Source organism: Sceloporus undulatus, chromosome 2 (genome assembly GCF_019175285.1).
Source record: "Sceloporus undulatus isolate JIND9_A2432 ecotype Alabama chromosome 2, SceUnd_v1.1, whole genome shotgun sequence".
Taxonomy (NCBI): domain Eukaryota; kingdom Metazoa; phylum Chordata; class Lepidosauria; order Squamata; family Phrynosomatidae; genus Sceloporus; species Sceloporus undulatus.
In genome coordinates, this window is record NC_056523.1 from 132,226,563 (window position 1) to 132,240,695 (window position 14,133).

The 14,133-nt window shown below is 39.0% G+C and overlaps 1 protein-coding gene across 7 annotated transcripts in view; it reads right to left on the reverse strand.

Annotated features, from left to right (window-relative positions):
- TBCD (tubulin folding cofactor D) overlaps positions 1 to 14,133 on the reverse strand; it is a 172,133-nt gene that overhangs the window by 39,226 nt on the left and 118,774 nt on the right. For all 7 annotated transcript variants that reach the window (XM_042448420.1, XM_042448419.1, XM_042448421.1 and 4 more), the window contains 7 exons: positions 13,031 to 13,104; positions 12,291 to 12,408; positions 6,302 to 6,362; positions 5,009 to 5,031; positions 2,096 to 2,127; positions 862 to 924; positions 124 to 200 (listed from right to left, as the gene is read on the reverse strand). In XM_042448420.1, coding sequence (XP_042304354.1) covers positions 124 to 200; positions 862 to 924; positions 2,096 to 2,127; positions 5,009 to 5,031; positions 6,302 to 6,362; positions 12,291 to 12,408; positions 13,031 to 13,104 — 448 coding nt within the window. The remainder of the gene's footprint in view (positions 1 to 123; positions 201 to 861; positions 925 to 2,095; positions 2,128 to 5,008; positions 5,032 to 6,301; positions 6,363 to 12,290; positions 12,409 to 13,030; positions 13,105 to 14,133) is intronic.

Consider the following 14,133-nt stretch of genomic DNA (forward strand, 5'->3'; position numbering starts at 1 on the left):
TGCTCTCTGTAAGAAATCAAGCAATTAAAAAATATTTTGAGAGTAAACGGCAAAATATGACATAGATACGGTACCCTTCCTTTCCAATAAAAACACACATTAATAGAAATTAACTAACTGTACTTTTATTTGTTGCCTTGCATTGCTTGAAACAAGATGGAGACTTTGTAAGCTGTCATTTATTAGCCATTGCCAGCCATCTGGAAAGAAAGAAAGCACATCTGACAATTAACATGTGCATTTTCTATTTTAACCATTACATTACTTTTTAATGGATTAATATATTTTAATTTTTGTTCATAAAATTTTTTTTATATCTACACATTTAAGTGCACATCTGTTTATCTTTTTAAAATATCATTTTTTCAGATTAAGTTTTTTTTTCAAACTGACAATTCTAAATTTCAGTATTTGTTCACTATCAAGTTATAAAAAAAGATTCCACAATCATTTCCCAACATACAAATGGTCCATAGATAACAGAGCTACACATAGGACACCCAAGAAATTCAAATGGAATGCAACTACTGCCTCTTATCACTGGCAGTTATCATCACTTTATAGTGTCTTCATTTCTACCATCAATCTCTGCTTTGAAAGGAAGTTTCAATTAAACTGAACAAGGCAAAAACAGTTACACCACTAGGAAACCAATGGTGGATGTAGCAAGCAAAAGTAGTAAATCACTTACAGGCACATCAAAATTTGTACAGCCCCAACAATATCATGTTTTGATGGGGGAAAAGTGTTTTGAGTTGAATCATACAAAGGGGACGTAAAATCAGCAGGTTGCTGCTACTCAAAAGCATTATAAAGGACAGACAGAATTTAAAAAATTAAGCATTAAAATACCAAGCATACCAATTATGGGATCTTCCTTAAAGGGAACCTTTGAAAGTGATAACTTTTCAATCAAAGTGCAAACTGGAAAACAGAAAAATCTTATTTGTGAAAACAACAAAGGACTATTCTGTGTCAAAATAGTACACTGAATTCAATTTGGATTGCATACCTTTATTCACACCCAGTGTGACAGCTCAAACACACACAATATGATAAATCATAGTAGAACGACTGCTGACTAGATAACATGAGCAACGATTCTAACAAATATTCCAGCATAAAATAAGCATTTGGGGAAAGCATGCACAGTTATATAGCCCAAACTACTTTCCTTGCTTTACAAACTAAATCTCAAGTCTAATTGTTAATCCTAACTAGAACAGAACCCCTGAATCAAAGATAACTTTATAAATTAACAGTCAAGGTCCACTGATTCAATGGAGTTCACTCAGGAATAACAAAAGGGTTTAGCCCTAAGAGGTTCACAGAGGTAGCAATTAAAACACTAGAAGGTTGTGCATATAGTGCTGTCAAACATTAAACTGAAAGGTCAGTGCAGAATTTCCTACTTGCACAGAGTTTCTTTTTTATTCTCTTCCAGTTGGAGTTCTCAAATGTTCACTAGATCGGAATAAGCTCTTGCACTTGAGAGCTAGTTTTAGAGTGAGGTATGTGTGTCTTTGTGCTTGTGTGTGTATATACAGTCAGTCCTCCTTGTCCATGGATTCTTTATGTATTGATTCAACCATCCACAGTTTGAAAAATATTCCAAAACACTATTAATTACAAAAATGAAAGCCTTGATTTGTCATTTTGTATAAGGGAAAACATTTTACTACTCCACTGTATTTAATGAGATTCGAGCATTCATGGATTTTGGTATCCGTGGGGGATCCTGGAATCAAAACACACAGGATACCAAGTGCCCACTCTGTGTGTGTATGCGCGCAATCATGCACACACGCAGCCATGCCAAATAGAGCACAAAACAGATTAGCCAATCCAAGTTGTTTCTATTATGGACTAAAAAGGGAGAGCATGAAAAGAAATGACCTTTGAGTACAAATGAAAGTCAAGTTGACAGCATGCTTGGTCCATCAAGAAATTCAGGGAAACAACATTTCTTTCCAAAGCATGTTTGTTACAAGAATATCATTACTCAAGGACATAAAGGGGTGCAAAGTAGTATAGAATGATATATAATGAATACATGTCCTTTAAACAGGACCAAAAATACTTCCATGTAACATACCAGCTGGTCTCATTAGTTCTCCACCCAAACCCCTAGAACACAAAGGCAATATATTTATTAACTGAAGAAAAACAGAAAAGGAAAAACAATCCAAATTTATATCCTTTGGCAAGAGCCGATAATGCAAATACAACAAAGCTTCATTTGCACATAATACTAAACAATCCTGGCCTAATAAATTAAGCTATGCATAAGGAATGTGCACTCACACACAACCTCTTCCTTACCATATTGCTCTTCCCTTCAGATAAACAAATGAAGACTGAAGGGTTTTCTTGATGTGTGAACCCAGAATTTTGGGTGAACCCCACCATTCCCTTCTCCTTTTGTGTTGTGTCTTTTTAAATTGTAAGCCTGAGGGCAGGGAACCATCTATTATCCCCTCTGTTGTAAGCCGCCTCCCGGATTCCCAGTGATTGGGTGACATATAAATAAATCCTATTATTATTATTATTATTATTATTATTATTATTAGCAAGCCAAAATCCAGAGTGAGACTCAAATATGAATTTGGGCTTGTTCTGAAGCAATTAACTACAGTCTGCAGTTCAGATGTAGTGGAAAGCTGTCCCTTAATTGCATCTTATTCTGGCTTTTTGTATGAAAAGAAGAGAGACTGGGGATGTATGTATTGCTATACTGCTCAGGCATATCATAGTTTAAAAAAACCAGGACTGATGCTTACTATGACATGCAAACACAGCATTAGAATTGTACACAAACTGGAACAATCTCTTCCTTCATTTCGCTTTCTGATTCATGTAAAATCTTAATTAGGGCAGCATTTATGAATCTTCAGTGGAAAGCAGTAGCTATGACAATGCCATTGCTCTGTACTATTGTATCAGTTCCAACATAATGCTTCCTAATCTATGCAGCAAAGCCCATATGATGGCCTCCACACTTTCTGAAAAAACGTTAGCCTCAATTTGTTAAAATATGACCGAGGGCCATAGCCCCCATCACTGTGGTACCAAAATTTGGCACCATAATGGCATGCTTTGTTTTCATGATTAACAGCACTTCTAGAAGGCTACCAAAATTGCAAACAAGTTGCATGAACTGGAAAATTAGTTATCCAAATTCCCTTGCTGGTCTGAGAGAATTCCATGAGATAAAAGATAGGAGCCTCTTCTTTAGGTCATCTGTTTGTGGCACACCAAGTGGTGCTGATGATTTTACATGAACATGGGCTCATAGTCAACTGCCATAGTGCCTGACTCTACTACTGCTCAGCAGTGCTAGTGGCAAACAGAGATACTGGAAGGAAAGTTGTTACAGTGTATTTTCAAGTGTATTCATTACATACATGAATTTGTAGTGTGATGTTGAAGGTTTTCATGGCCAGCATCCAGAGTTTTTGTGGGTTTTTCAGGCTATGTGGCCATGTTCTAGGAGAATTTCTTCCTGACGTTTCGTAAGCATCTGTGGCTGGCATCTTCAGAGAATGCTTGCCTGGAAAGGAGTTGGGTATATATATTGTGTGACCTGGAAAGGCAGGAGTGATTTGCATGTGTCTTGTTCTGTTGCTAACGGCAGGCCTCAGGGTGGGAGGATCTGCAGAAGAGGATTAGTGTCTGCTTGATTAGTGGTCATTTTCTGCTGGGAAACCCCTGATCCTGGGAGATTTCTCATTTGCATTTGTTGAGTCTTCCTCTTGCTATTTTTCTGGACTGGTAGCCAAACCTTGTTTACTTTAAGGGTTTCCTCTTTCCTGTTGAAATTGTCATGCCAACCACTACCATGTCAGGATGCACAGGGAAGCCATTGAAATCCACAAACACCTGGACACCTTAGCAACAGAACAATACACATGCAACTCACTCCTGCCTTTCCAGGTCACACAATATATATACCCAACTCCTTTCCAGGCAAGCATTCTCTGAAGATACCAGCCACAGATGCTGGCAAAACGTCAGAAAGAAACTCTCCTAGAACATGGCTGCATAGCCTGAAAAACCCACAAAAAACATTTGTAGTGTATTCGCTACTTGTATGCATTACAGCAACTAACATCTAAAACTGGATTGCTCCACAAGTACTTACAAACACAATCATACTTCATATCCCAAGAAGCAAGTTAGCTCTGTTCACATGCGAATCAAGCTATATCTGTCTATATACTCAAAATGAATGCAGAAAATTCAGCTCTTTAGCTGAGATTCTGCAGATCGCACATTGTCTATAGGGCTGTGGCAGCTCGTGGCAGGGGAAGTTTGACATGATGGTGGCCCAGAAGCAGGAGGCATTGAAGGAGAACTAGATGGAGAGGGCCTGGGCCACCTGCAACCTCTCTGGCAGCTTCACATCCTCTGTCAGCTGCCAGCCAAAGTTCAGCAGCTCTTCCAGCTATTGGGGTGTGTGTGTATGTGTGACAGTGATGATGGCAACCTGGAGCCTCACAGAGGAGAGCCCCCCACTCCATGCTGGGCAGGGGCCCTTTCTCCCACCACTTGCTCTGTCCCCCCAGGGCCTTCTTCCCAGGAGTCAGAGGCTGGCACCTCTTATCCCAGACCCTGCATATCCAGGGCAGTGTAACTGGATCCTGCAGGACTACCTGCCCATCTGGGACCAGACAAAGGAGGCTCCGCCCTTCAGCTAGGCCCCTAGCCTGGGCAGCTAATGCCAGAATACCTCTCCCCCCTCCTCCAGGGCTTCCAGAGTGGTGGCTAGCAAAGAAGACATGTCATCTTCTTGTTTTTAGTATATTTAGTATTTTATAATTTTATAGTGTTGTGTTTTATCATCCATTTTTGATTATATGTGTTTAATGTTCCGCCCTTTGGTGGAAAGGGCATTATAAATAAATTTTGTTGTCACTGTTGTTGTTATTTCACGATCCCTTTCATTCTCCCCACAGCAAACTCATTCTCAAACAGAAACAGAGTATTTGGTTCACATTAATTCTCTTACCTATACAACTGACGACGGGAAAGCTGCAAGAGAAAAGTGATAATGGATTTTTCATGAATTTTCAGTTAATCCAGTGATTCTCAAACTGCAGGCCATGAGCTACAGATAGGCCAAATGGTCTCCTGGATAGGCTAAAGAATATGGGGTTTCCCGTTCCTGCCATTCCCAGGGAATTGTTTTCCCTACTAGACTGACACCACACAATTGTTGTTATATAGCAGAATCACATACATTTCCAGAAAAATCAAACTCAAAGTGTTCATATATTTACTCCCTGAAAGCTATTTCTAAAAGTTATATAACGGGAAGATTTTAATGTGTGACTATGTACAAGATCAGAACATTAAAATTCCTGATCTTTGTTTCTTTTTCTCAGCTTGTTTGTTATGGGAATGAGTGCTTTAAGTCTGCTTGACACTAGAAAAGAGTAGAAGAAACATAATCCTTGCATAATGCTGTTGGTTTCTTCTATTTTTATTGGGGGTTTGTTTGTTTGTTTGTTTGTTTTGCCTTCTCCTGATAACTAGGTAAAGCCAAAGCAGACATATCATGTGCCCTTTACAGTTCAGGATCTTGTAGACAAATTTGTTAAAAAAAAATAACATAAAAATCTGAAAAATACCGGTAAATGCTATTTGTAATTATCGTTTATAACAGGGGTGGGCAACTGTGAAGGGCCTGAGGGGTACTTTTATGCTCTTGGAGCCCTCCATGATCCACATGGACTACTGAAAAATAAAAAAAGAACCACAATGGACAGAAATCTGTTTCTGATTCTCATAAATATGTATGTGTGTAGAGGGGTTAATATTAAAGTATAAAGGGAGGCCTTCAAATGATTTCAAAGGTTGGAGAGTTCCTATTTCACCGGGAGGCTTTTAGGAGCAGTAATTCACCCTCTCTTTTTGACTAGGAAAAGGTCAATCTGGGGATTTTGGGTGTCTCAAGGGCCACAAAAATATGGGGAGCATATGTGGCACCAGGGCTGTATTTTGCCCACCCCTGATTTAAATAAATTGTATCTTTACTATTCCAAACATGATGATTTTATGATAAATAAAATTAGTCAGAATACACTTTATGTTCCTAAAGTCACTAGTTGACTTGCAACCAATAAAGGTTTTTTCACATAATTGCTATCCCCCTCCCGGTTTCAAAATTTCTGAACAATTTACCTTCTATTCATCTTCTCCCAAATCATGCTATAGTACAGACTCCAGTTGGAGGATTGGCATTTCCAATTAAGACACATATGCAAAATAAAGCAAGATTTTTACCAGAGTTTCAACAAACCTCCAAATGAATCTGTTTAAGTCCTTCCAAGATTTTTTCATCTAAATATGATGTAATGGATCTATAAAAATAAAAACAATTTTAAGTCAGTTTCCCATTGCTTAGATCCTACATTATTTTATTATAAGAGGCTTTTTAGAATGACAGAATCTTACAACTGGAAGAGCCATCTACTGCAACCTCCTGTTAGGCAGGAATCCTCTATTCAAGCTCTCCTGAAAGGTGCTCATCCAACCTCTCATTTAAAGACCTCCAAAAAAGAAAAGCCCACCACCCTCCAAAGTAGCCCATTCCACTGTCAAACAGCAATTACAGTAAAGAGGTTCTCTGTTTATTAAAATAATTATATCCCACTCATTATAAGATCTCAGCATACAAATAGTATCAAGCTGACAATTTAACAATTAACTAAATGTAGATATTCTGGAAATTGATTTCTGCTGGCATGTTTGCCCTACATCTTTACATTGTTTAAGGGCAACTGTGATCTAACCAAGTCTCTTGCCTACCAAACCTGGTCTCGGAGCTGTTGCTGGAGTCCCCCAGGCTTCTCGTCCTGGGGGACCTCAACATCCCATTCGAGGCCAGCTCATCAGATCTATCAGGTGCAGCTCGGTTGTTCATGGACTCCATGACAGCCATGGGCCTGTCTCAATTGGTCTCGAATCCAACACATTGTGCAGGTATTACACTTTATGTGGTCTTTAGTATGGATCAGGAACATCTGTGGGCAGAGGTAACTCTAACCTCTGCCCTGTCATGGACGGACCATTTTCTGGTCAAGGTGGGACTGAAGGTCATTACTCTTGCGCCCCTTGGGGGTGGAGGACCTATTAGAATGGTCCACCCTCGAAGGCTGATGGAACCCAAACGGTCCCAAGAAGCCCTAGAGGGTTCTATGATTGGGAACAATGGCAATTCTGTCAAAGCTTTGGTTGATACCTGGAATAACGATCTTACCAGGGCTATAGAAATTATCGCTCCCGAGCTTCCTTTCCAGCTCATTTCTAATAAGAAAACATGGTACACTCAAATTCTTCGGAAAATGAAGCGAGCCGCACAACTACTAGAGTGCTACTGGCAGAAACACCACCGCTTATCTGACAAGACATGCCATAGGGCTCTCTTTGACTCCTATGGAGTGGCAATCAACACAGCAAAGAACTCGTTCTATGCTGCTCGTATTGCATCAGCATAGTCTCGTCCAGCAGAGCTGTTCAGGGTGGTTAAAGAGCTAACCCAACTGCCTCCCGCCCTGAACCCTCTTCTAGAACCAGCAAAAGCCTGCTGTGACCTATTCAATGACTTCTTTGCAGATAAAATCTCTCAGATAAGAGATGATCTTGATGCCAGTATTACAACAGAAACTATGAGAAAGATGTCCAGGGACTCCGTTAGACTGTTAGACTGGATCACTTTGAGTTTGTAAATACCAATGAAGTGGATAAGCTTCTTGGTTATGTAAGAAAGACAACATGCCCTCTTGATGATTGCCCATTCCTGGTTGACCACTCAAGGAGGGGATTCAGTAACAACATTACTTCAGGCTATAATAAATGCATCCCTTAGGGAGGGGAAATTTCCATCTAAACTCAAACAAGCAGTGGTTAAACCACTTTTGAAAAAACCCTCCCTGGAACCTTTGATAAGAAATAACTACAGACCGGTGTCCTTACTACCATTCTTGGGCAAGGTGATCGAGAGGGCAGTTGCTTTCCAACTCCAAGCTGTCTTGGATGAAGCCGATTATCTAGACCCATTTCAAACTGGCTTCAGGGCGGGATACGGAGTTGAGACTGCCATGGTTGATGATCTCCATCTGGGTATCAACAGGGGAAGTACAACCCTGTTGGTGCTCTTGGATATCTCAGCGGCATTCGATACCACATACCATGGTATCCTTCTGGAACGCCTGAGTATCGGCAGCACTGCGCTCCAGTTCCTACCTCTCGGGTAGATTCCAGATGGTGAGGCTGGGGGACAGCTGCTCCCGTAAAAGAGAGCTGACATCCGGTGTCCCTCAGGGTGCCATTCTGTCCCCCATGATATTTAATATTTACATGAAGCCGCTGGGAGAGATCATCCGGAGAGATCATGAGGAGGCATGGGGAGTGGTGTTATCAGTACGCTGATGACACCCAAATGTGTTTCTCTATGCTTCCGACTCTTGCAGTGACCAGAGATGGCATCTCTCCTCTGAATGCCTGCCTTGAGTCGGTAATGGGCTGGATGAGGGAAAACAAACTCAGACTGAATCCAGAGAAAACGGAGGTACTAGCGATAGGATCCCTAGGCCCAGGCAGAGAAGTTTGCCAACCTGTCCTGGACGGGGTCACACTTCCCCTAAAGGATGAAGTTCACAGTTTGGGAGTAGATCCTAGATCCATCTCTGCAGTTATCATCTCAAATAGATGCAACGGCTAGGAGTGCTTGGTACCAATTTCAGTTGATACGCCAACTGCGTCCCTACCTGGACCAAAAGGACCTTGAAGCAGTGGTACTCGCACTGGTAATATTTCGTTTAGATTTCTGTAATGCACTCTACATGGGGCTACCTTTGTACCAAGTGCAGAAGCTTCAATTGTTTCAAAATGCTGCAGCCTGATAGAAGAAGAGCCCTTCCTTCATCCACCATTTTGAGGGGGAGAGAGGCAGGCTAGCTCCACCAGGCCTGCCTGGAAGAAGAAGAGCCCTCCCTCCAGTCCATCTGCCTTGGTCCTGGCCTTAGAGGGAGAGAATAACTGCTGGACCTGATCCCCTCCCTCCTTCACCATTCCCTTCTCCTTTTGTGTTGTGTCTTTTAGATTGTAAGCCTGAGGGCAGGGAACCGTCTATTATCCCCTCTGTTGTAAACCGCTCGGATTCCCAGTGATTGGGTGGTATATAAATAAATCCTATTATTATTATTATTATTATTATTATTATTATTATTATTAGGTTTGACCACAAAACACCAATATTAAAATCTCTTCACTGGCTGTCGATCAGCTCCCAGGCCCAATACAAAGTGTTGGTTATTACCTTTAAAGCCCTACATGGCTTGGGCTCAAGTTACTTGAGGGAACGCCTCTCCCTACACAATCCGCCCCGCACTCTCAGGATATCTGGGAAGAAACTATTAGAGAGTGCATTAACTAGGAAACAACAACTACTTACAGAGCATTTTCCGCCATAGCTCCCAAGTTATGGAATGACTTGCCGGAAGAGATCTGCCTTATTACCACCTTAGATGCCTTCACGAAGGCACTCAAGACGGATCTCTTCCGGTGAGCCTATCCACCAAATTTGCTATAAAATATCCCACCTCCATTAGTACTGTATGTTTTGTGAAAGTTAATTGTATTTTATTAACCTTATTGTATTGATAATATGCTATTGTTTTTATTGAATGTATTTGATATGTTTTTATTGCTGGAATCATTTGTTTGTTGTAATCCCGCCTCGATCCACAGGGAGAGGAGGGAAATAGAAATAAAATTTATTATTATTATTATTATTATTATTATTATTATTATTATTATTACATCTGGTACTCTTTAGGGTGCCAATATACCTGAATCTTTTTAAAATTAAATTTCTTGAAGAAATATGACCATTATTTGCTCAACTGTCCATTCTATCAGCACACTCAAACAGAGCAAAAGCCTCATCTAGGAAATTAGGAACACCATGTCATTATTGTACACTAACATTACACAACACCAAGACCTCTCTGTGCAAGTGGAAGAACAACAGCAGCAATGAGTGGAGATGGGTGGCTTCAGTCATCCTCTGCACTTGCTTGCCATTGCCACTTAGTATGTGATTTGCACCTGAAGCCTGCTCTATCCAGAGCTGCCTATTTTTTAACTGCTTAGATGTGGCTTGAGAAAAATTGTGGATGAAGCTTGACTCTGATAGGAGATGCATGCCAGGCAATGAGGCATAACAATTTGCTGTTGTCATTGTTGTTGTTAATGGTTGTCAAGTAGACTTTGACTTGTGGCGACCCTTTGGATAAGAAACCTCCAAGTCACTCTTATCACCAACATCCTTTCTCTGTCTTACAGATTCTGGGACATGGTTTCTTTGATTGAGTCCACCCATCTTTAATGTAGTTTTCCATTCCCCCATCACCATTGCCTTTTACCTTACTATGCATTATTGTCTTTTCCAGTGAGTCATGTTTTCTCATGATGTGTCCAAAGTCCAACATTCTCAGTTTACAGTAGTCATTTTGGCTTCATATGCTCTAATACTCAATTATTTGTCTCTTTAACAGTCCACAATCAATATCCATAGGACTCTACTCCAATACAACATTTCAAATGAGTTGATTCATTTCCTATCTGCTTTCTCTACTGTCCAGCATTCACAATCATTCATAGAAACTGGGAACATAATGGCATGAACATTGAATAACTTTATCATTCAATGATATATCTTTACACTTCAGGATCTCAGCTAATTTCTTCATAGCTGCCCTTCCAAGTCCTAGTCTTCTTCTGATTTCCTGACTGCAGTCTCCATTTTGATTTAGGATGAGCCAAGGAACTATTTTAATGTCTTCATCATTTACTTTAAAGTTATATGAAACATCTGTAGTCATATTTTTTCTTATGTTCAACTGTAAACCTGCCTTTACACTTTCTTCCTTGACTTTCTTCAGTAATCATATTAAATCTTTGCTATTTTCTGCTAGTACTGTGTGGTATAGATGTTCCTTCCTCTAATCTTCATGACTTCTTTCTCCAACTCCGATCCTGCTTTATATATGGTATGTTCAAGATACAAGCTAAACAGACAGGGCGATAAAAACGCAGCCTTGCTTAACCCCCTTCTTAAGTGGAAAACATGCAGTTTCTCCATATTGTGTCCATATTATCTCACTTCTGGTTAATTAGGTTTAATAGTACAAACTCTATTCTTATATTATCTTAAAATTCTATGGGGATTCAGGTTGTACTTTGACACTATGATGGATTTAGTGTTCTTCAGTTTTATTCTAATTTTTTATATTAGCAGTTCATGGTATATATCACAATCTACTCCTGGTCTTGTTTTTGCGGAGAGAGTGGAGCTTTTCCACCTTATACTATTTAATTTCTATATTGGCTATCAGGTGATGTCCATACATACCGGTGCCTTTTTCATTGCCTGAAGAATGTATTTGCCGTAAACAAACGGTTGGCCTTGCAAAATTTAAACAGAGCATAAACTTGGATTATGGTTATATTGATGGGTTTTCCTTGAGGTATTGATATAATTTGATCACTTTGCATTATATCCTTTGATTGATTTTGTTACATCTCTCTTCACTGTTAATGCCACCCTATTTCTTAGATTTTCATTTCCTGAGTAAAATACTGTGTAAATATCTGATTCAGAATCTCTATTCCTGTCCACTTTAGCTCATTCACTCCAAATAGTGCAACATTTATACATTCCATTTCTTGTTTTACAATAGCTCATTAAGTGCCTTCTGACTCGTTTCATTTTGAATTGTCTCATCATAGGGTATTCATGATAAAAGACATTCAAAAGGGGTTTACATGCTTCCCTCTGAGCAGTATCAAGTGATGGCTATAATGTGACTGCTACTGAGATATTTGTCTCAGACTGTCTCCAGTGTCACCCTCACTATTCTTGCTTCCCAGTAGCTGTCTAGCATATTTAGCCTAGCTCCTCAGCAAAAGCCTTTCTTTCAGCAGCATTGCCTCTAGCTTCACAGGGGCACATATTCCCACCACTGCAAAAAGGTAGTGCCATGGTGAGGGCATAACAATACTAACAGGTTATTCCACTCTGTCAGAAATAAATACAATGTTGGCCTAAGTAAACAGTACTCAGACAGCCATGCTAAATAAGAGTCATGATCTGAGCAACACAGCCATTTTTGACAATGGTGAAACTTCAGCTTGCTAAGATTATGATGTTCTGATTACAACAGAAGTGATTAAACAGATTGAACATAAAAGACAGATCAAAGTATTTTAATTTTGCCTTTTACCTCTTATTTTCTTCTGCTAGTTTACTCAAGGCATGGGTAATCTCAGCGCAGGCCAGAATTGTTCCGTGACGAGTATGAAGATCTGTGCCTACTGTTAGTGGTAGCAGTTTGAGTAAAACTGTGATGGATTTAACAAGAAAAATAATTTAAAATTATTATTTTTGTGCCAGATGACTTGATAAAACTAAAGAATAGTAGCCTTCTTTAAACACCGGTTACATTTTAAAAAGGATAAAAAGACTAGACTGGTTCCCAATACATTCTATGTCTAAAATATAGAAAGCAGATCCCTATCAAATGTAATAATAAATTTTACTGTTGTCATTGTTGCATTTGCTGTTATAGATTATTCATGTTTGACTGTCTTGTTTTGCATTTATTTTATAAATAACTAGAATTTTCATTTCCAAGACATAACCTCACAAAGATGGCCATAAATTTCTTCACGTTAAGCTACAAAATGTCTGGAATAGTCTTTAATACCCACATAATTCCATAACAGATCCTCTAATGTTACCTGGAGAATGCCACTGTGTGACAAGAAGTCTATTTTCCAAAACTATCCTGTTAGTACATTTTCAAAGTTCACCTATCATGAAAGAGCTCTCTGAACTCCAGACACTTATTACCACATTTGGTAGGGAAACCCAAATTGCTTTTCAATTTAAATCACTGGATTCAAATCTATATTTTTATTGCACTAGTTCTAGGAGTTTTCGGACACAAGGTATTCTGCTCACCTTCATTTGTTATATATTCAGGGGCCTGTGGTGTAAGATTATGTAGAGCTTTGGTTGATAACTCCCGAATAACACTGTAAGATTGGAGAAATGAATATATTTATTAATAGGAAGTGTTAATATTTTATGGGAACATACCTTATCTTTCCACGTGAAAAAACAGTACTACGTGTACACAAGATTTAATTAGTAACTGAATGTAATCACAGCTCAATTTCCTTGAAAATCAAAGCAAACCTGTGCAACAGATCAGTGAAAATAAAAATGCATGGCTGAAGCAGAATGTTTTAATTTTATGTTTATCTATACATAATACCATATGTTATATTAGCTGAAGTTTTTATATCTCACATAAGTGATTAGATTGTCCAGACACCTTCTGAAAGAAATAAAAATGCTAAAATCCATGCAACTTGCAAAATCTGGCCCAATCCTTCACTTTCTTCAGAACTCTACATACCAAAGAAAGCAGGTAGGGGGAGATGAAAAGTGGCTTTAGTCCAAGCCATAGAGTCTGTATAGTGAAAAGTAGGAAAGTATATCAAGCTCACAGAGACAGAGGAAAATGAAAAACAAGCACATGTAGTCAGGAGTTGATTATACTGTATAATGAACACAAATATTTGTAACAGTTTACAGCATTTGGCATATAGCCATCAGGTAATATGACTACTGACCAATCGCCAGAGATTCTATATGTGAATGACACCTTCTCAATATCTAGTCGAGCTGAATGTCTGAAACATCACCCTTTCCATCAGAAGACTAATCATCTCCAGATTTTATAGCCTTCTTACAAGCCACTTCCCTTCTTCTCTGCCTTATACTTGTTTTTATTTTCCTCTTTGATGAAAAGTACTGAAGAATTCAAAAGCTTGCACAGTATTTTGTGACCTTTAAGTAGTTTGCATAAAGCAATTAACCTACCATGGATTTCAGCATTTTTATTTTGGCAAAGTTAACAACTTTTGCTTGTTCAACGGAAGTAGCTTCAATTTTTTTTTTTAAATCCTTGTTCAAGAAACACAAGATAGCACTGTAAAAAAATTCAACAAGTTATTATTTTATCACTAGTGCCCTGGTTTTAATTATATCCTCTGATA